At 40.2% G+C, this 24,115-nt stretch overlaps 1 protein-coding gene across 3 annotated transcripts; it reads right to left on the minus strand.

The window, feature by feature from the left end:
• Window positions 1–3,089: 3,089 nt before the first annotated feature.
• ppm1ba (protein phosphatase, Mg2+/Mn2+ dependent, 1Ba) lies at window positions 3,090–22,196 on the minus strand. 3 transcript variants are annotated; one of them, XM_034184820.1, is made up of 7 exons: window positions 21,777–22,185; window positions 16,274–17,201; window positions 12,832–12,949; window positions 11,393–11,504; window positions 10,595–10,652; window positions 4,690–4,706; window positions 3,090–4,061 (listed from the first exon to the last, which is right to left on the minus strand). In XM_034184820.1, coding segments are annotated over exons 2-7 (1,203 nt in total). In that variant the 5' UTR covers window positions 17,171–17,201; window positions 21,777–22,185; the 3' UTR covers window positions 3,090–4,060. The 3 variants fall into 3 exon arrangements, with proteins under 3 accessions (XP_034040711.1, XP_034040710.1, XP_034040712.1); XM_034184819.1 differs by lacking the exon at window positions 4,690–4,706 and having other exon boundaries at window positions 21,777–22,183; XM_034184821.1 differs by lacking the exons at window positions 3,090–4,061; window positions 4,690–4,706; window positions 10,595–10,652; window positions 11,393–11,504 and adding an exon at window positions 12,107–12,515 and having other exon boundaries at window positions 21,777–22,196.
• Between the last annotated feature and the right edge of the window lie 1,919 nt (window positions 22,197–24,115).

Below are 24,115 nucleotides of genomic sequence, written 5' to 3' on the forward strand. Positions count from 1 at the left end.
CTTTTTATGACACTCCCACTGAACACTAGAGATGCCTCTCCAAAGACAGGAGGGGCGTGGCAAGAGGCAAGCTCCATTCTATTTGAAGTAACAAGCACAGAACTTTTTTTTTTTTTTTTTTAAATAAACCAGTGAGGGAATTTATCCTTTGTTTTTAAAGTATAGATAATACCATTTTAGGTTATTGTTGGCTGCAAATCTTGCATATGAGGTCTATTAGAAAAGTATCCGACATTTTTTTCAAAAACCATATGGATTTGAATCACGTGTGATTGCGTCAGACAAGCTTGAACCCTCATGCGCATGCGTGAGTTTTTCCACGCCCGTCGGTTGCGTCATTCGCCTGTGAGCAGGCTTTGAGTGAGGAGTGGTCCACCCCCTCGGCGGATTTTCATTGTCTGGAAATGGCGGAATGATTTGGGCTTTTTTTCCCATCAGAATTTTTTCAGAAACTGTTAGAGACTGGCAGCTGGAAACCATTCGAAAACATTTTCTGGCTTTTGGTGAAAATTTTACGAGCTTCACAGAGCATAAGGACTGTTAGGATGGCTTTAAGGATGCTCGGCGCGCCGCGCTCCGTACCGCCATCGAGAGCCACAAACCACCGGATCATTTCTAAACAGATGGCTCTGTGGAGCCGGGACCGTCGTGTGCACTTTCTCTGGTTATCACAAGAGCTGGACATCAACGATTTTCTGGCAGATTTCACTTTTAACAAGAGATTTTGTCATGGAAAGCCGAGCGGAGGCTTCGCGCGTCACGATGGAGTCGCTACTGGAGCGAGACAAAACCACCTCCGTTTTGGTCTCACAGGACGGCTTTGAGATGGCGCTCAGATAGCTGTCGGTGGTTTTTCCATCGAGTGATTATCCGAGAAATTGTGGATGTGCCTGGACATGCCAGAACATGTCCCGTGAGGCTTCATCACGGCGTTGCTGTGCGCCATGCGGCACTGCCGCGACGCGCGGAATTCCTCCGCCCGTCTGTCTCAATGTGCCGAAAAAGTGCTGATGTCCACGTCTTTTCACAATTCCTGAGCTAGTCAGACGACGTCCCGGATAAAACACAGTGTCCAGTTTGGAAATGAACGGCACATTCCACTGTTACAGGAGTTTTTGTCATGGAAAGAGGAGCGGAGGCTTCGTGCGTCGCGGCAGTGCCGCATGGCGCACAGCAACGCCGTGATGAAGCCTCACGGGACATGTTCTGGCTTGTCCAGGCACATCCACAATTTCTCGGATAATCACTCAATGGAAAAACCACCGACAGCTGTCTGAACGCCATCTCAAAGCCGTCCTGTGAAACCAAAACGGAGGTGGTTTTGTCTCTCTCCCATAGCGAATCCATCGTGATGCGTGAAGCCTCCGCTCGGCTTTCCTTGACAAAATCTCTTGTTAAAAGTGAAATCTGCTGGAAAATGGTTGATGTCCAGCTCTTGTGATAACCAGAGAAAGTGCACACGACGGTCCCGGCTCCACAGAGCCATCCGTTTAGAAATGATCCGGTGGTTTGTGGCTCTCGATGGCGGCATGGAGCGCAGCGCGCCGAGCGTCCTTAAAGCCGTCCTTAAAGCTGTAGTAACAGTCCTTATTCTCTGTGAAGCCCGTAAAATTTTCACCGAAAGCCAGATAAATTTTTCGAATGGTTTCCAGCTGCCAGTCTCTAACAGTTTCTGAAAAAAATTCTGATGGAAAAAAAGCCCAAATCATTCCGCCATTTCCTGACAATGAAAATCCGCCGATGGGGTGGACCACTCCTCACTCAAAGCCTGCTCACAGGCAAATGACGCAACCGACAGGCAGGGAAAAACTCACGCATGCGCACAAGGGTTCAAGCTTGTCTGACGCAATCACACGTGATTCAAATCCATATGTTTTTTGAAAAAAATAAGGTCGGATACTTTTCTAATAGACCTCGTAGTTTTTTTTTTTTTTTTTTTTTAAACATGACCTATATTAGCTTGTTGTAACTGTGTTTAATATGACCCCTTTAAATATTAGATATTTGGCTGGGGGGGGGGCAGCTGAGATTCAGTATAAAAAAAATCAGATTAAAATTCATCTCACATGTGCCATCTTTCTCACAAAAGCTTTTTTATCATCCATCACTTTTCATATTAATATTGTTTGACCACGCCAGACATGCCTACAAAAAAAATCCACAGTAGGCCACCGTGCATCTCCCCATCACACAGAAAATACACTCCCTCAATCACAAATACATGCACCACTTTACAGAGCCCAACCTCCCACACAAAAGGAAAAAAAAAAACTGCAGAAGAACTACACATTCAAGTACCTGTTTTTCATAACACAAGTGTACCACAAGACAAGGAGCCGGCTGGCACACGGTGTTACACAGACTTCTCTTTTAATACTGCCACCTCAAAAAAACCACAATCAATGACTGAAAATTCAACATTACCTTTTTGGATATATTCAACCTATTTTAAAAAAATACATATAGAGGAAATAAGACAGATACAGCATACACACACGATGACCACAAAGACGGTTTGTGAGTTTTCATCGTGTGGGATAGGAAACGCGAAGATGGCGTTCTCAGCAGCTTTTTAGTGCCTCTGACACAAACGTTGAAGGTAGCTGTGTAACATGAACGAACACACCGACAGCGTGAACACAGCGTTTAAGGCCTCCTCAGTCCAACACAACCCCCTCTTCACTACACACACACTCCAAAAATATACATCTGTGTTTGTCTTCAGCTGCTGGTCTTCATAGCCATGTAAAATTTAAATTATATATTAAAAAAAATCAAACTAAAAAATTATTTATATAAAGGTAAAACTTGCTTTAAAAAAACAAAAGGCATTAAAAAAATTAGCTGGCTAGAAAAGGCAAGTTGTAGCATTAACGGCATCACATGTTCACGTGTTCAGAGGAGAGAGGCGGCATCATACAACTTGGAATTTATTCTTTGGAACCACAATGAAAACCATGAATAGGAATAAAGATATAATAAATCAAATATTCAATTCTCTCTCTCTCTCTCTACACACACATATCATTCATATATATATATATATATATATATATATATATATATATAAAGTTAGTACATCATTTCTATTTTCCATCTATTAAACAACATCAGGATCAAAAGCTTATTATTCCATCATTAGCTGCCATTGTATGTGACAGCCAAGTCTCTTCTGTGGTGTAAAGATCCAGAAAAGGCCAAGAAAGAAAGAAAAAGAGGGCAGGCACGACAAAATCAGTAACTTCAAACATCCTGTAAGAGGAAGAAGAACAGAAGAGCCGCACCAACGTGCAACAGGACCCAGACTTTAGTTTAAACCTCCTCTGCAGCCCCACGCCTCAGCTTCGGTTTGACCCCGTTTGAATAACGCTCTCCTTTGAGATGCGGTGCCTCAGCTCTGGAGGAAGCGGTGAAGTTCTGCTAGGCTTCAGTGAGACATGAGTGAGTACCAGGTTAGTAGCCCCAAGATGGACTGGACAGTGCGGCTTAAAGACGTCATAGGCTCATGTGGTTGATTGGCTGTGAGTAAAGCTAGCACTTCAAAACAAATAATGCTATTCAAAAAAAAAAAAAAACACACCACAGCCAACAAACCACTTCAGTGTTGAAAATCTGTAAGTGGTGGATTCGGTGGTGGGTGGCAAAGATCATCAGTCAGCGTGTTGCGCTCCACAGCATCCAAACAATGGTGGATTCCATCTGTCCATCAGTCCACAGCAAAAATTCCCCCCCAAAAAAAGAAGGGTTCTCACAAACTGTGCTTGTTGGTTTCTTAATGATAATATACAGAGTTCTGGTTTATGTTACCATTTTTAATTTTCATTTTATGATTTACAAAAAGAACCAACAAAAATCACTTTGGAAGTCATCCATTGCATGTTTTAAAAACAACCAAAAACCAAAGCTGTCAGAGCGGGGACAAACACAAAACAGCCCAGATTACCCAAAAATAAGTGATTACAGATGTGACCTTGAGTGAAAAAGTGGTCCTTGTTGATCCATCATGTAGATCAGGCAGTTGTGCTGGACAGCTACCACGGGTCCTCCAGGTCACCTCCACTCTGCAAGAAAGGGAGAAAAGAGGGGCCGACAGAAAAGGACAAGAGGGAGAACCGCTATCAAATATAAAAATACAGTTTAAGAGCCACATTAAAATGTTATTCCCTAAATGCTGGACTTTTAGGGGCATGGCTTTCTAGTTTACCAGCAGTAAGAGCAGCAGTGTAAACCAGAACACACGCGAGACCTCAGTGGGCCGGCTCTGTCTGCAACATCACAAGTCCTGTGACTTTGACACGGAGACACAGACTGTTACGTAGCTGCGTGCAGTTATGAAAAGACTCGAGTGAGACAGGGATGCATGCGTGTAAGGCCAGTGCAGGCATGTCTGTGTGTGTGTGAGAGAGAGAGAGAGACAGACGTGAGACGCACAGGACCAGAAACAACGAGCACTCGTCCTCACCAAACCCGACAGTGTGCACACAAGGGGTCCAGACGCTTGACTTAATGTCTACACGGAGCGCCGCATGCTACAGAACAGACCAGAGTGGGGGGGGGGGGGGGAGACTGATGGAGGAGTGAGGAGGGAATGTGCGTAGTGGGCGGGTGGCCACTCACATGCCTGTACATGTGTGTAGATGGAGGTGGAGCAGGTTGGGGGGGGCAACATTTATATATGTTATCACTTACCAAATGAAACAGGAGGGCTGCGTTAATCAGAGGGTGAACACACAGTTAGACAAGTCTGTACATCCCTCATCAATGTGTGTGTGTGTGTGTGTGTGTGTGTGTGTGTGTGTGTGTGTGTGTGTGTGTGTGTGTGTGTGTGTGTGTGTGTGTGTGTGTGTGTGTGACTACATCAGCACCTGAACGCACACCGTTCTTTAGGTTAGTCTGGAAAATCCCAAGGAGGTTTTGGTTTTGCCGTTTGCCAGCCAAGAAGATACTAGAGGGGTAAACTCAAGAGTGCATCACCTGCTCCTGACTTTACAACTCAGTTCAGTTCTGTGTGATTCAGTGATACCGTGGAGATACATGGTTCTGTGCAGCCTTGATATTTCATCACCAGGTATGGCCACGTTTGATCTCCAAATTCAATGGTGATGTGACAAACTGGATGGAGTTTAGTAATAACACAGGTGTCTCACAGTTGTTCCTCTACATGATGTACAGGAACTACAAATGACATTATGAACTTCAACGAATGTGCAGCTCCACTTTGCATACTGCCATCTTCACCTATGCCAGTCTGTGGGACAGCAGACTGGCATACGGTACTTCTTAATCCTAAGAAAGCAGATAACATCTGTTCTGCACACTGAAAGGACATTGGTAACAACAAGTGCTCATCATGCTGCAGTCTGAGTTGCTCGTTGCTTGACTTGTTTGTATTCCAAACACTGTTAATGACTTTTCATCAAGTTATCTGATGAAAGCTCTGTAGCATACAGAGCAGGTCTGCTGAGACTGCGTAACAGCTTATTTCCCCAACCAGTCCAGTTCCTAAACACCTTCCTGCAGTCTGTTTTCAGAGTCCTGTTCAGATTCTCTGCCCCTGCCTCAAACGTTTACCACCTTACCTGCACACAGCATTTCATCCACTGCAGAAAAGATATTTTTATTATCTGTAGCTACTTTCATAGTTTATACTGTATATTATATAATGGCTGAGTGGATCCTTGTCATTTGATTGGTGCTTTGTATGTCACATGAAATGGATTAATTCATCCCATTTGTGTTGCATTGCATTTAGAGTGCAGCGTGGTTCCATTTAGAGTGCAAATTTGGTTCCATACTTTTGGTACCATTGCACTCTGCACACGCACGCGTGCACATGATCGCGCCTGCGCGCACACATGCTCGCACGCACGCACACGAAACAAATCCACTGTGCTGCCTGGAGGCTGTAAGCAGGAAGAGAAAAGGAAAGCTGGACTCATTTCTGACGTGATTTTTTTTTTTTTTCGCTGCACTGAGGACATACATGGCCTTTCTTTGGTAGCACACGCACGCACAAGCGCCGACCAGGCTGTGTGTGTGTGTGTGTGTGTGTGTGTGTGCGCGCGCGCGGGGGACAACGACTCTCCCGAGACATCATTTGATTGAGCTAACTGACACTGCTAATTCTTGTAACACACACGCGCGCGCACACACAACAAATCCACTGTGCTATCTAGAGACTGTGAACAGGAAGAAAGAAAGACAAGCTAGACTCATTTCTGACGTGATTTTTTTTTGGCTGCACTGAGGACATATACAGTCGACCAAGCCGGTTGCATGTGTGCACGCGCGGGGGACAGCGACACGATGATTTGATTGAGCTAAAGGACACTGCAACACACACACACTCCACTCCGCTGTAAGCCGTCTGGATGCATGAAGACCTGTTCACATGAAACACTGATGTGATTTTTGGCTGGACTGAGGAACTACACAAAGTCTTTTTTTTTTTTTAATGGAAGTCTGAAGTCAGTGCACAGCATCACTGGACTACACATTACAGTGGAACACCAAAATGTAAGTCCCTTTTCTGTTGTTTATAAATTAACAAAATATCAAATGACAAGGATCTATTTTAGCCATTATATAAAACAAATAATGAATGTTTTTACATTCTTTCAATGGAACAAATATTTATATTAATATTTATTTCATGAAATATTCGTACCATTGAATGCATAAACATTCATTATTTGTATAATGTTGGAGAGCTGATGACACAGGAGTTACGCCACCTTGACACTTGCACAAATTTGATCCCCGCCCTGGCACACAACCTTGCGTACCAATGAGTAAATTCTTCATAAACTGTGTGAGGCTGTGTGCCAGTGCGCAAAATTTTTTTTGAAATATTCAACATTTCTGGCATGCATAAATTTAGTGCCACTTGCATGAACTAGTGAACAATGCGCAACCTATTCGCAAACACTGTGTGTCAATACGTGTCATTGTGCACAGAGCATCTGAAACTGAAATTAGATTTTGAAGAGATGTTACAGCTATAATGAACATAACTTTACAAATGCATTTTCATTCCTTCTTATGAGTTACACAATGTAACTGTTTTACCAATCCATTACAATCTACATATTATAAAGTACCTTTGAGACAAGATTCCGAATGCATTCGAGACTGTGTAGCTGTAAATAATTTCAGTGATTCTGGGAGCGATGAGCAAATGGTTTTATCAGCTAAGTTCTGAGAGCAAATGCATCAGCAGCGACAAAATGGTTATGGCACAGGCTTACTATTATTTTATACAACCCCTGGCAATAATTATGGAATCACCGGCCTCGGAGGATGTTCATTCAGTTGTTTAATTTTGTAGAAAAAAAGTAGATCACAGACATGACACAAAACTAAAGTCATTTCAAGTGGCAACTTTCTGGCTTTAAGAAACACTAAGAAATCAGGGAAAAAAAATTTGTGCCAGTCAGTAACGGTTACTTTTTAGACCAAGCAGAGGGAAAAAAATATGGAATCACTCAATTCTGAGGAAAAAATTATGGAATCATGAAAAACAAAAGAACGCTCCAACACATCACTAGTATTTTGTTGCACCACCTCTGGCTTTTATAACAGCTTGCAGTCTCTGAGGCATGGACTTAATGAGTGACAAACAGTACTCTTCATCAATCTGGCTCCAACTTTCTCTGATTGCTGGTGCCAGATCAGCTTTGCAGGTTGGAGCCTTGTCATGGACCATTTTCTTCAACTTCCAAAGATTTTCAATTGGATTAAGATCCGGACTATTTGCAGGCCATGACATTGATCCTATGTGTGTTTTTGCAAGGAATGTTTTCACAGTTTTTGCTCTATGGCAAGATGCATTATCATCTTGAAAAATGATTTCATCATCCCCAAACATCCTTTCAATTGATGGGATAAGAAAAGTGTCCAAAGTATCAACATAAACTTGTGCATTTATTGATGATGTAATGACAGCCATCTCCCCAGTGCCTTTACCTGACATGCAGCCCCATATCATCAATGACTGTGGAAATTTACATGTTCTCTTCAGACAGTCATCTTTAAAATCTCATTGGAACGGCACCAAACAAAAGTTCCAGCATCATCACCTTGCCCAATACAGATTCAAGATTCATCACTGAATATGACTTTCATCCAGTCATCCACAGTCCACGATTGCTTTCCTTAGCCCATTGTAACCTTGTTTTTTTCTGTTTAGGTGTTAATGATGGCTTTCGTTTAGCTTTTCTGTATGTAAATCCCATTTCCTTTAGGCGGTTTCTTACAGTTCGGTCACAGACGTTGACTCCAGTTTCCTCCCATTCGTTCCTCATTTGTTTTGTTGTGCATTTTCAATTTTTGAGACATATTGCTTTAAGTTTTCGGTCTTGAAGCTTTGATGTCTTCCTTGGTCTACCTGTATGTTTGCCTTTAACAACCCTCCCATGTTGTTTGTATTTGGTCCAGAGTTTAGACACAGCTGACTGAACAACCAACATCTTTTGCAACATTGCGTGATGATTTACCCTCTTTTAAGAGTATGATAATCCTCTCCTTTGTTTCAATTGACATCTCTCGTGTTGGAGCCATGATTCATGTCAGTCCACTTGGTGCAACAGCTCTCCAAGGTGTAGTTTTGTGGATGAAAATTTACAGGGTGATTCCATAATTTATTCCTCAGAATTGAGTGAGTCCATATCTTTTTCCCTTGCTTGGTCTAAAAAGTAACCGTTACTGACTGCCACAATTTTTTTTTCTTGATTTCTTATAGTGTTTCTTAAAGCCAGAAGGTTGCCATTTGAAATGACTTTAGTTTTGTGTCATGTCTGTGATCTGCTTTTTTTCTACAAAATTAAACAACTGAATGAACATCCTCCGAGGCCAGTGATTCCATAATTTTTGCCAGGGGTGGTAGATCATGGCATCAAGTGGGACAAAGTGGGACCAAATAATGCAACGACTGCTTCATGCATGCACAAAGCAGTTGTGGCAATGCATGCCCTTGCAGGAACAATGCGGGTTGTGCGCACCATACAGTACACTGTATATAAACAATGCGCCAACAATACTCGAACAGCGTCAATCAGTTGTGCGATAGCGTGCCAGCGCGTGCCGATGTGCACCACTTTCGGTTACGCATTGGATGAAAAGTTGAAATTGGTTAGGAGCTCTAAATATCATCCTTTATGTGCAGAAACTATATGAAAGGCATCAGAGGCCTGAGGCATACCCTGTGTTCTCTGCACACTGTTGTTTTGGCTATGTTTATCTCGACCCTTTTGACAAGTTAAATCTTCTGGAGAGAATAACCCAAGAAATATTCTCACCAAGTTTGCTGAAAATCCATTTTTGTTTTTCGTCACACACAGAGTGATAACTGTTTTTCCAGACTGTCACAACACAGTTATTAGTTGCATCTCTTCAAAAATGCAGAATGAAAAGGAAAAAAATGTAAGTTACATTGAGTTAATAAACATGGTGCTACTGATTCATGCAAAAAGAAGCAAAATGAATTTAGTAGGCACATTATTTATTTTTAATGCAAACAATGCGTTAGTGAGCAGAAACTAATGGGCCAATTAATGTTATAATCCAAGGCACAAAGAAATCAAGCGGAAACTCCTTGTTTCCACTGAACAGACAAAAACGTTCAAATGAAGTCAAGCATGTGCACGTTTCCACCTCACTAAATGCAAATAAATTTGAATTTATTATATATCTTTAAAACAATATAGTTAGCCTTACCTTAGCGGAGTTGTCCCGCAATTTATCCTGAGACTGCCCCAAAAAGTGCACACATTTTGAGTGCCAAGCAGTATGATGGTTATTCCTTTTTTATTCAAGAGTAATCTTTTAGTTTGAGAACATGATTTATTAATTTCACTGATTCTCTAAGACCTAGCATATTTAGCTTGTGCAGATGTTTTTGGGCAGCTGGCATCCAGTTTAATGGTGCATGACTGCCTGTTCTGCTCCAGAGTGTACATCAGACAGAACTGTATTCAAATCAGTAAAAAGGAGCAACTTATCACATGCGTATACAGTAGCATCTTGTGGTCGTAGATGATAATGCAGTCTTTTTCTGACATAAGACGCATCACAAGACCAGGCAAACAAATAAAAATAAAAAAAAGTGCTACTTATAGTCTGGAAAATACAATACTCTGCTTGACCAGAGATGCACAGGGTAATAACTCAATTTTTAAACAGGTACTATGATGTGCTCAAAGCCTCTAAAATTCTTGTACATGCTTAATCTGAAACTAGTAAAATGATTTAAATCAAAATGATTTCCATGAAGTATAAAAATTAAAGAAAAAAGCCAATATGTCAGATTATATGTAGAATCAAGAATAAAGCTGTGTTTGAATGTGGTTATTTCAGCGTGCAGAAGGACAAAAATGTTTCATGAGGACCAGTGGTCTGAAAGCGGTTCCAGAGAGGAGGCTGGTCTTCATTTCTACCAACCAAATCAGCAGCTTATTTCACTGACAAACTCCTCCCTCTGGGCCAAACAGATATGAATCAGTAATGTCACCTGGTAGAAACTGGTTGCACTTATAACCTTTCTGGAGCCAATTTGAGACCACTAATCTAGGCCCTATTCAAACAAAGTGCTACTCACCCCATCTTCCTCTCTGTGTGGGTTCAAGCGGTTGTATACTGCTTCAATGACACCACGTCTGTGTTGCAACAGCAGATGCAAAAATATAATTATCAATCTCAAGCTATATAACCACAACTAGCAATCACGTTACTCGGACAACATAACATGAATTATTTAAAACCTGCTGAATAAGTCTGCCAGAGGTGCATTTAACATCTCCAAGGCTGCTAGTCCCACACATGCTACCTATTGTATAAAGCAATTGTAGAACACATTTTTCATGAATATCCAGCATCTCCACTAAACTTATTTATGGACACAAAGTTACTAAAACTGAGGTCTGAAGACCTGTCTGGTACAAGTGTATTAGTAACAATTCATTTAACCTTCGATTGCATCAACAGTTCAAACAATTAGAAGTTTGTAAACCTGCAGTTTTACTAAGAAGTAGAGGATCTGCATGTTCTACTGGATTTTTGCTAATCTTTTAAAACAGACTTTCAAAAAAAAAAAGCACATGCTTTTATACAACTTGGTTCAAGTAATTGTAGCATATGACTGTTAAAATCATATTGTATAAAGGTCATGAATTGATGCAGGAAATCATAGTCATGCAAAAAATATACTTGGTTGTACATAAACATCAGGTACTTGGCCATTACTGTTCCTGACAAGTTTTACATCGCCGGTAGGGTTAGGGTCAATGATTTACATTCACCTTGCACTTTGAGTTTTTTTTATAGATGTTTAAGAGTAGCACATAAATGGGTCACTAATGCATTGTGATAACATCAGTTACGACAGAATGGTCCTTACTTGCTGGCAAGGCCTCCACCTGGTGGCAGATTCAAAATGCTATCAGCAGACAGGTTCCTCATCACGGTCACAAGGTCTGGAACACCATCCTCCCCTGGCCGTGAGATCATCTCTTATTAACAAAAAACAAACAAACAAACAAAAAAGACATTATACTACAAGGCGGCATTAATTAGCCTAAAACAGCTGGTGAAACACAAGAAGGGAGAGGAGAGACCAAGACCAAAATGTGAGAGGAAGCAAAAAAAGTGAAGATGTAGCGCATACAAGCTAACATAAGTAAATGAGACCTAGAGGACAGTAACAAAAAGAGGCTGGCAGTCTGGCTGAGTGACATGAGGCCAATTCAGTGTTCAGCCAAAACAAAATCCTCTGGCTCTCTTACTTCTATCCCCCTTTCTTTCCATCTTTCAGACTTGGCTGCCAGACAGAGAGAGAAAGTGAGACAGACAGACAGAGATACACACGCCCACCATTGGCTACCTTTTGTGGTCCCTGCAGGGTGTAAACAACAGTGAACAACTCAAGAGTGAGTCACACATTTTACACTTCATGTTCAGGTGGTGTAGCACAACATCCCAGATATCACTTCCATTTACACATGAATACAAATTAACAAAAAGGGGTTTTTCTTTGTTTAAGGCTTTGTTGCTGTATTCCATTGTACTTGAAATTTGGGAAAGGAAATAAATAAGTAACTTGGGAGACAAACCAGAAAACAGACATGAGAGAAAAAAACAACTTCCTTGGTGGGATCATGTGAACTCCAAGAATTTGTGAAAGCATACAATGGATATTTAATGACTTTCCATACTGTATTACTTTCATTTACTTTGTAGTTTTTCACAAGTACCTCATTTGAACACACAAAGCAGAAAAAGTTTATCAATGCCAATATTTACTTAAGTCATCAATACAATGGATTACTACAATGTCATCAATTAGGGCTGCAGCTAAAGATCATTTTTCATACTCTATTAATCGAGCAAATAATCAACATATTAATCAATTAGATGAGAAGTCCATAAGATGTCAGAAATTGGTGAAAAATGTCAAGCATTGTTTGCCAGAGCTGGTGCCTTCAAATGTCTGGACTTCGCCAAAGCCCAAAGATGTTAGTTTACTGCTAGAAAGGAGTAAAAAAAGTAGTCAAACCAGAAAATATTCACATCCAGGAGGCTAAAAATCAGTGAATTCGGATTAAAAAAAAAACTGATTCAGTTATCAAAATAGTTGATTAATTTAATTACTTGATTAAAAATCAATTGACAGATGCAGCTCTACTATGAACTGTACCAGAGTCATGAATTAAATTTTGAAGACAGTTATTTTTGTGAAAATTGTTAGATAAATTAGAAGCGCTGCACTAGCTGATTAATATTTGTATGTAAACACTTCCTCTTGTTTATTCCTTCATTCATTCATTCATCCTTCCTCACCTTCCACTCGAGACTCCAGGTATTTGTTGAGTTCAGCGTCTTTCCTCAAGGCTTCCTCAGACACTTTGGGAGCGCCCGGTAAACACACTAACACAACACTCATGTTATCCCGACTCCCCTAAGGTGGATGGAAGAAGATGGGAATGCAATGAAGAGTGCATAAAAGAAGTGAAGATTATTTTCAAAGCAAATATACTGTCCACTATTTGTTTCACCACACAGGACAATAGATGGTTATTAATAACAAACAACATATTACAGGGCTGTGAAATGAAAATTGTAAAATCCAAGAAAAATTCGAAGGGGGTTTGGGGGCGCAGCTCCCCAGGAGCCAGGGTCTAGGGCCTTGTGGGGCCCCAGAAACCAAATTAAATTTTCATCTACTGATACATTTTCAACATCTCCTGGAAGAACAAATCTCAAAATTAGTGCATATTTAAATGATCCTAGATTCAACCTTTCATTTGAACCATCAATGATCATGATGAAATAACAGAATACGACATGGAAGTAGGACCTGGAATGATTTTCCATTTAATTGTAAACCAAATTATGCATTAACACATAACAATTAAACTACATAAAATTCATGAAGACTGAAAAGACTGTTAAACCATGTCAAAAACCACAGCTAAAGATTGTAGAATATTTTAAAAATCAGGAGGAGCTGGGGGAGGTGAGTGTGGATCGGGAAGTCTGGGCGGCTTTGCTTGAGCTGCTGCCCCCGCGACCCGACTCCAGATAAAGCGGAAGAAAATGGATGGATGGAGGGTAAAATATCAATAACATACCTTATAATAAAAAAGCCACACATTATTGTGTAAATTCCTGTAAATCCACTCAAAGCCAGTGTCTTTTTTCCCATGAAAAAAGTCTACTTTAATAAAAACTAATTTACATTGTTGTGTAAATTCATGTAGCCTAAATTCATTCAAAGCCACAATGTCTTTTTTTCAATCAAAGAAAGTCTAGATTAATGAAAGAAAAAAAAAGGCACATAATCTCTTACCAGTTCGCTTTTCCTGTTTATCTTTCAGGTGTGTTCATGAAGCCAGCAACAATTCCACGGATTCTTGTCCTTATCACACTTTTTCAAACCGTCTTTCCCGCCATCTTCGCTCTGTCTGATGTCGCTCCGTGACACAGACATGCTGCAAAATTCTTTTAAAAACTTGAAAGTTCTAAAAGTGTGCTATGTCCACATGCTACGTTTGGCTAAGCTTTACACAGGAGCCAGTGTCACCGCAGCAACCAACCAGTCCCGCTTTACGACAGCTGTCGTAACAGCCAGGCTTTGAGTGGCATTTTTCCTCTGCGAATCTCCGCGGATCCGAGGAAACTGATATGTATCTGTAACAAACAGATCAGTGTCCGCGGACTTATAAAACTTGTATGATGTCGTAAAAAAAAGGGACGCTTTGCGATAAGCATTTTAAAAACTCAGTAACGATCACGATTAAAGAGTACAACACTGACACCCCCCACCCCACCCCGCCCATGATGAAATCTGAGGAATCCCGCGGATCCGCGGAGTTTTCACAGCCCTGATATTAAAATATGGGCAAAAGTGAAGAAACTTCACACCAAGAGTAAATAAATAAATACAAATTAGCTGTGGGCCGCTGGTCTTTCATACTACTCAGGTTATAAACAAGTTGTATTTTTAAGTCTGCAGTAAGTTAAGTAGAGCTTTGTAATGTGCCCCAATGCATCGTGAGGTCCCTGCCAATACGCAATCCTACAACTCCACTAGGTTTAGTTACTGTAAATGTTGAATATGAAAAGTATGTGAATTATCAAATGTTTTTCCTCTGATGTTACAGTCTTGTTTGAGGGGGGGAAACCCCCAAATATCAGGATTCCTACTCAATACAAGATGACAGCAGCAAATACAAAAAAAGACTGTCTGGGCAATTTCATCAAAACCTGAACATGTGGGAGTCTTACAGACCGCCTCAACGCCTGACTTGGAGTTTAGTTTGAGACGCTTATATTTATCTGCACCTTGGGAATCTGTGACTGAATCAAAGTTTTCCCACAGTCAGGGAACTCAAAGCCCTTTCCACATCTAAAGATAGAAGTTTGTAGTTGCAACTCTGGCATTTCTTAATGATGTTAGGAGTCACTTATGTGACTAATGCTTCCTCAGGAACCAAGTCTAGATATTATGGTTGAAAATTATGTTAAACTATTAAACATGCAAATTTAGACATTAAATTGTAAAATTGTAGTTCAAAGCAATTCAGTGGAGTTCAGTGCTATGTACTGAATCAATATACTCTTAAGTCAGCAGGTCAAAGAGCCTTTTCGTATCCTGCACCCACCCTGTGGAACAGTCGTCCTGCGACCGCGAGGCAGTCTGAGTCTGTGGACAATTTTAAGTCAAGACTCAAAACCTATTTTTATTCTCTTTCTTATGGATAGTTTTTATTTTTATTTGTTTTATTCTTTTACTTCTGTTTTTATTTATGTATTTGAGTTTTTTTTATTCATTTTTAATTATTTATTCAATTTTATGTTGACTTGTTTTATGTAAGGCGCCTTGAGACGGCTTTTGCTGTGATTTGGCGCATTATAAGCTAATTAAATTAAATTAAGGCATTTAAAATAAAAACTGCTTTAAATGAAATTGCCCTTGGACAAGTGACCTTTTGAAACAACAGCACACTTACATCATCAAGATATGACTCAACTTACAGCCAGCTAAGTTGAATCATTTACAGGTCTTTACATGCACTAATGACTGACAACCAATAAAGGCAAAAATGTGCAGAACACAGCAGAAGTGAGCACCTCCCTTTGCAATATCATTAAAATGTCAAATGATTACCTCATCAACAAAGTTGAAGGAGGTTATGTTGCCCCCCCCCGTTTTTTTGTGAACAGCCTGGAGCCCACAATTGGTCATATATACTTAAGAAATTTTTACTGAAGACTCATATCCTGATAGGTAAGAACTGATTTAATTTTCAAGGACATAGGTGAAAGGGCAAAGTCAGGAAAAATCCTGGAAAATTAAAAAAAAAAAAAAAAAAAAACCCTATCTTTAACATTGAACAAATAGTCAAAAATTCATAACGCAAAAAAGATTAAATTTCTTTCATATTTGAGGGTGTTATGTAGGATGGTAATCTTTATCAACTGACACAGTTTGATCTGAATCTGATCCAGATTACAGATTTTGTGGCCATTTACTTTTAACATTGAAAACCCCATTTGATGTATATTTTACTTTATATCTTAAACAAACTTGCCCCAATCACACTCATATTTGAAAGTGAGATGCAGACTGCACTCACAATCACCTGACAAAGTTTGATCCAGATTGTGGATTTTGTGGACATTTGAATTTAGTATTGAAAAGCCCATATGATGTACATTTTGCATTATAACCCTATCCCTTAAAAGCCATTCTGAACAAGGAATTTGCACACACACACACCTTGTGCAGACAGGTGTCCACCACTTCATTGCAGACCCTCTCCAGATCATCAGACACTTCAAGTCTAGACCTCACAAACTCACACAATTCCTCATTGGACATGACATCCCAGATTCCATCACATGCCAGAATCACAAACTGATCCTGTTCAGGAGCCCGAACCATCTCACAGACTTCTGGTTCGGGGCTAACAAGCTGCTCAGTCGGGCCTTTTCCATCCACACACTTGTAGTCATAGTCCCCCAAGGCCCTTGATACAGCCAACGATCCATTCACCCTCTGGATCATCACTGACCCACCGGCATTCTGAATGCGCTCTTTCTCACGTGGGTTACAGGGTTTGTGGTCAAGTGTGGAGAAGCACACATGTGAGTTGCGATATAAGACGGCTCTCGAGTCCCCACAGTTAATGAAGAAAAAGTGATCGGGTGACAGGAGGATGCCCACTGCTGTTGAGCCACTGCGATCCATTCCATTCCGCAGGTCAGAGAAGCTGCGCATGTGCTCATCAATCCTAAGGAAGCCTGTCCGGATCCCAGCTTTCACAGCCTCCACTGTTGGTGGAGCCGAGACTGGATGGTCTCTGGTGAAACTGTCTGAGCCAGTCTGGGAGCCATGCATGCCTTGCGCATCTCTGGCCCCTAAGCTGGCACTTATTATATGATCCAGGAGATGTTTAGAGCAGTAGTTAGCAACCCTAGAGCCAGCATGGCCATCGTAGACTGCAAAAAAAGACCAGTCAGTCATACCCAGAGCAGAAAGTCCCACCACAGCTGTGTGAGCATCCTCCATCTCGACCCTCCAGCCTTGCATGGAGCTGAGGCCATAGCGTATACCACTGCCCTCACCATGCGAATTGTACTTCTCTGTCTTGGGCTTGTCCAGGAATGCACCCATGGCTCTGCCCTAGGGGGACAACCACTGCCACCTGTGGTAAAAGAAAGAGGAGGATGAAAATTTCACAAAATACACCAAAATGAATTAGCATCAAGGTTGCACACGCTCAGGTTCAACAATGATTAAAAATACAAATGAACTATTTAGGCCAAGGGACTCCAACCCAGCTCCTGGAGAGCACCTACCCAACATGCTCTCCATGTCTGCCTGCTAAAAACGTACACCTGATTAGTTAAGGTTTGTGTTTTATGGCTCTTGAATTGCTGAGCACCCCTAACAGATTTAATTAATTATCTGTGGATGGAGGAGGGCGAGTTGGAAAACATGCAGACAGGTGCTCACTGGGAACAGGGTTTGAGACTTCTGATTTAGGTAAACACAGGATTCAAGTTATTTATTAAAATCTCAGGAAAACAATAAATTCTACAACTGCAATAATTTTAGAAATACCCAGGGATCTCACTAGCCCTTGCCATATCGCACATGGCGAATGAACGCACTAAGTGGAGAGCCGAGTTTGCTTGTGAATCACCTTGGTGTCTGATGTGTCTGTTGTGTCTGATGCTGGGTTATATGGTCGAACATACAGCAGTAAAACAGATATGCTCAACCCTATAACAGCATGAACCTCCGCCCATCATCAGACACAACAGGGTTATTCCCATTCTAATCCAAGTCCATCATTTGTACAGTTTAATTTTCTGTAGGTAATTCGGTTGGTCGGCTTACCGTTAAGGAGCGATCATCTCTCCAACAGTGGTCAGGGGGCGGAGTAATCCATCAAATGTGAAAATACATCAAACGTGAAACGGTAATTCTGTATCAGAATCCACATCAATACTTTCGTACGGTAGCTTAAATTCACCCATTTTGGTGGTGGCATGCGACTTTCTCTCACTCTGAGCTAACAGCGCTAACAGCACAGCCGGTGTTCTGAAGAATTGTGCGTATCGAAAGTTCCACGTCCCGACAATACTGAGCAGTTGCACGCAGAGGACAGGAATGACATTTGACAGTAATCACATCTCGTCAGAACACCGGTCAGGGTGCGGAGTAATACATATATATATATATTATACGGCCTGCGCTCTCACACAATTAACCAATCAGATTCATGGAAAAAAAATGTAATTGGATTAGAATACAAGATAACCTTTTAAAACTCTGACAGTGCTACCAGCAAAGACTAGGATTTCTGTCCTTTATTGCTGAAAAGTAAAAGACTTTTTGTGGTTTGTACTGTGCTCTGAAACATTATTTTCAAAGGCATGTGCAACTGGACTGCAGACATCACGGCTGCCTCATTGAAGAGGGTGAGGGATATCATCTATTGAAACCATCCACCTTAATGAGATAACACTTTATTAAAATACTTAAATACTTGAAAATCAACAAATCGTCAAATGTCCCTTGGCTGTTGAAATATAAAATAATAAAGACTAAAACAGTTTATAATAAAGAACAAAATAATTATTTCAAATGACATTGCTTTATCAAAATGCTGAGTTGCCATAAAACAACATTGAAACATAAATGTTAGAAAACATATGGTGGAAAAAAAGAGGTATTTTTGTTGCTGCAAATGAGCAATTAGCATAACCAGTTAACCATAAAACCTAAATCAAAAACTGTAGCCTGACTCATATGTGCAACATTCTCTGTATAACTTGCAAACTATGTGGTCATTTCACAATGACACGTCTCTTTCTCTAAAATTGTATTGTAGCATTATTAGTTATTATTACTATTATTATTGTTGCTATTATTAATATATAAATAAAAATAAATTTAAAAATATAATTTGTAATACATTTGACTCTTTTACGACAAACACTGAGCCATTAATTATTATAGAGAAAATAAAAGCAAACATGCTGAAATTCCAGCAGCTTAATACACTGAAAACGTCATAGACATGCTAACGCATTAGCATCGGCATTAGCATAAAATACATTTATCAACTGTTTCAGAAGAGCGTAACAGGTCAGTTTAACATAAAAAAGGTAAATATTCCTCACAGACATATGCTCTTTAGGGTTTTAGTGGGGAAAAAAATAAGATAAAGCGAAATAAAACAAATGAAACCAACGAAGCAGCAGCTTGAAGCACTCCACTAGTCCAACATTCAAAGCAAAGCTGGGTTGATTATATGGAAGAAACGAAACATTTGCGGTAAAACAGTTATTTAGCAACTAATCGATGACTAAATTAGTTGACAGCTATTTTAATAATCAATTTTAATCAATTAACTCGATTAGTTGTTTCAGCTCTACTGAGCACAGAGCACTTTTAAGTGCGACATCTGATCATTATTGTCATTGATGTATTTCAAAGTCATTCTCACATGAATGCTGCAATAAATTTCATGAAAACTGGTGCAAAACTGTTTCTTTTATGTGAACCACATTATAGTAACTTTCTGTCAGTCCGATGCACAGAAGAGAAAACAGACGATGTTCAATTAATTACTTTTGCACATGCCACATGTTGCACTTTATCCACAACACAAACATGCACATCTCCAAGTCTGACGTGTGATTATTACAGCTAATGTGAGTCATGTATACTCAGTTCTGTGGCTGACGTTGTGCACAACAGAGCACACAGGGGCTGCAGATATGGACATGAACAATTTTCAGCCTCTGTTTATAAATGTAAAAGTATAAATAAACTAGTCCTATTAATTCTTAACAGTTCTCAGTAAAAATAGTTCTATTAATTCTTCACAGCTACATCACAGCTGTGAATATAGTATAGGAATGTTCGGAGCCAATCAATAACAGACCAGGGTGGCTTAATGCAAGGTTTGCCTTTGCTGAAGGCCACAAATGTGACGTTGCAATTGAACGTTGAGAAACATTGTTCTTAAACTGTTAGACTATTTTTTCCACACAGTTGTTCACAAAGTGGTGATCCTCACCCCATCTTTGCTTGTGAACGGCTGAGACCTTTGGGGATGCTCCTTTTATACTCAATCATGACACTTACAATTAGTGTCTTCAGTTCCCAAATGCTTATTAAGTTTGTTAGAAGGAAAGGTGATGTAACAATGGTAAACATATCAGTGTTACATCCCAGCTTTTTTTTTAATTTGTTGCAAGCACCCATTTCAAAATGAGCAAATATTTGCACAAAAACAATAAAGTTTATCAGTCTGAACATTAAATATCTTGTCTTTGTGGTCCATTCAAATGAATACAGGTTGAAGAGGATTTGCAAATCATTGTATTCTGTTATTTACATTTTACACAACGTCCCAACTTCATTGGAATTGGGGTTGCACCAAATCGCGTCAAATCAGGAACAAGGGTGAATCGTATCGTCATGTATCGCTATATGTATCGTATTGCTGGTAGTGTAATCGTGATGCATATTGAATCATTGTCAGTGATGAGATTCACATGCCTAGTATGCAACCTTGGAAAGATGCAGCCTCTGAATAAGCAGATGTGCTAACACTGAGCCTCACCCTCGCTTGGCTACCAAATCCAGGTAGCCTGATTATGTGTGTTATGGGAGCCATGTAGCTCTAACTGCGTTTAAACCTGAAGGCTTAAGTTAAGATGAAGTGTTAACATATGATGTACACATTGCACCATTGCTGACAGTGATGGTAATTACAAACTTGAAAGGTGGCGTAACAGCTGGTGTGATATTCATAATTGTGAGCACAAATCTCTGGAATGCACATGTGAACCATTGTTTTGTTTTACACAATTTTTCCACGGAGGAAAAAAACCCCAACTGGTGTAATAGTCAGATGGTCAATTTTGATTCTCACAGTCAGCTTAATAACGTGTACCCAACTTTGGTATGGTAAACAATGACAAGACTTACCTTCCTTGTCAAGCTGCTTTAAGAGTGCTCTCTCATCATTTTCCATATCTGCATACTTGTTTACACCAGTATTTTTGTCAATCTACCCATCAGTCAGTTTCAGAAGGACGTGTATAACAAGTCCTCATAATCTTGTCCTATTTGTTTCAACCTCTTCTTCAGAGGTTACAACACAGGGAAATTATTTACAGTTACCACGCTGTATGCTAACGCAGCAAATTCGTCTTTGTGTTTCCCATAAACATTGAGACCTTGGTGCTTACAAAAAAGTTTCAATTTGAGTTTCCACCTTTTAAAGTCATCTAAACTGCACCAATCGCTCATGTTTATCGACATGATTTTGTCCAGTAGTGGAAATATTACCAGCTGGAATTTGTTATCACGTGACTTCAGTCTGACTGTTAACGACGTCACAAGGTGCTGCTGGTTGTGCAGTTTTATTCTTTTAGGTTGTCTACTTTATAGATTTTTTTTTTCGTCAGGTGTAAAAAAAAAAAAAAAAATCAGTTATTACATGACCACTGAGAAATTTGTCACGGGACAGCAGCCAGAAAGAGATTGACGATTACTGTTCCAGCAATCAGAAAAAGTCATTGCCAAAAAAAAAAAAAAAATCTTGTGCAATACATCGTATAAATCTCGACTGACAACAGGCCACTTTATCATCCACGTTAACAACTCCACAGCTAGCTAAAGTCAGGTGTCAAAGTGTTGACAAAATATTATATCTACGAATTAAAGGCCAATGACAGTACCAAACATTACTTACTTTGCAGTTGTTAGTCCTTATCGTTCTGGCTTCAGCAGCTGTTATGTTCAGGTACCGACTGTTGTCATGGACTTGGATTGCTAGCGTTAGCATTAGCTAGCTCTGCTTGAGCTAGCCAACGTTTCACACGGTCCGTTCTCCTGTCAGCATGTCTCCGCATCAGAATAATGCTTTTGTGTACATGTTTGGCACCGTAAAACAGAGCGCATTAAATAAACAACAATTCCGTAGGCCGTCGGTTGAAAAACAAAACTCTCCTTTTCGATAAGAGCTATCTGAGATAAGAACAGTTTAGCTAACCATAAGCGTACGAGGCAGATGGCGTTCTTTTTCAACTTACAGTTCGTACAGCTTCTGTGATTGGACAAAATGCCGTGCAAAGATTAGATTTGATTTGTCAAATAACCTGCCAATCAATCTGAGCCCTAAAATAAGAAGGTTAAAGAAAGTTGGAAAAACAGTTCTCTGAGATTAATTGGGGGCGGTGAGATTCTGGGGAAACACCTGGACTTTATGCACTCAGCTGTGGAATTTAATGTAGAATTACGGCAAACGCCTAATCTGTGAGAAAGTTTAGAATGCAAACGTGAACACAGACAAGCAAGTTCATGCTGTAGGGTTGTGTGATGTCGTAATGCAGAGACATCAAAGGGAAAAAAAAGATGTAATTGAAAAACAGGGGTAGTCTAAGTATACCGGTTTTCTCCAGTGAACTCATTTAAATTACCAAGGAGCTGCTGGTCATTTTTCTCTCCTCCCATAAACTACTTGTGCAATCTAAGACAGGATTAACACTATTTCATTCCCCCCCCTGCATTTACTGCAGGTATTCTTAATGGATAATGTAACTAGACATGCACTCAGAGTGCATACGTTGGCCAACACAGCTGTAGTGGCTGGTACTATTATCCTGTGGTCACATTGACTACAAATGAGGGAGACAAACAACTGGCGTTTGTTCGTTGATTTGCGTTCCTGGGGCATGGCCATTTTACAGTTACTTGGCATTAATGTGCACAATGTTTAATGATAGATTATAAAGGACGGAAAAACCTGACAGCGTTAATATGAGGTTTTACTTCATGCTTGACTACTTAACAGAACCAAAGTTTGCTTGATTTGTTTCACTCCAACGCCTTTCACAGTGACATACTTGTATCACTAGTGAGCATGCTACCCTGCATCCGGAACGTATTAACAGCACTTCACTTTTTCCACATTTTTTTTTTTTTTTATGTTACAGAGGGGTCTAGAACATAAATGGCGCAGTTCAAAACTAGATGGCATGATGCTATTCTAGACTATAAGCATTCACTATTGGCTACAAAGCGGGTCTACTACTCTGAAAAACAAGCATAATTCAAAGTTGCTGTACGACACAGTGGCAAGACTTTATAGCCCAAGATTTCGTAGATTACTTTGAGAAGAAAATAGATGACATTGGGTTAAATATATAGCCTAGCATGTCTTAGTCCGGCCCCTACACCCTGTGATTGAGGTGGGTGCCATCACTAATGCATTACCTAGATCAGGGGTCACTAACCCTGTTCCTGGAGGGCACCTGCACTGCACATTTTCCATGTCTACCTACTCAAGTCACACCTGATTTTATAAAAGTGGGTGTTTTCCAGCTCTTGATTGCTTGAGCACACCTGATAGAGTTAATCGCCTGGAAGCGAAACAGGGACAGTTAGAAAACATGCAGGGCAGGTGCCCTCCAGGAATAGGTTTGGTGACCCCTGACCTAGATTGACCAAATTTGATATTATTTCAGTGGGCATACTGACGAAATTTGTAACTTCTGCTAAAAGCACAACCTGTCTGTTCGACCCTATACCAACAAAATTGTTTAAGGACCTGTGGCACCTTCTTGGGCCTATTGTGTTGGAAGTTATTAATCTGTAACAAACCTCAGGATCGGTTCCTAAATGTTTCAAATCTGCAGTGATTAACCCATTGCTTAAGAAATCTAATCTTGACCCAAGTGTACTGAAAAATTAGAGGCTAATATCAAACCTATCATTTTGTTCTAAAATTCTGGGGGAAAAAAGTGGTTTCACAGCAGGTCATGGACCACTTTACTGAAAATAATCTCTTTGAGCCACTGCAGTCTGCATTTAGAATGCATCATTCCAGAGAGATAGCTCTCAGTAAAGTGGTAATGATCTTCTGTTTGCAATAAATTCAGACACCACTACGGTTCTGGTGCTGTTAGATCTTAGCACTGCATTTGATACGGTAGATCACTGTATTCTACTTCATAGGCTAGAAAATCATTTTGGGATTACTGGGAATATCCATGCATGGTTGCCATCTTACCTAACCAGTCACTCTCATTG

This window comes from Thalassophryne amazonica, chromosome 13 (genome assembly GCF_902500255.1).
Source record: "Thalassophryne amazonica chromosome 13, fThaAma1.1, whole genome shotgun sequence".
NCBI lineage: Eukaryota > Metazoa > Chordata > Actinopteri > Batrachoidiformes > Batrachoididae > Thalassophryne > Thalassophryne amazonica.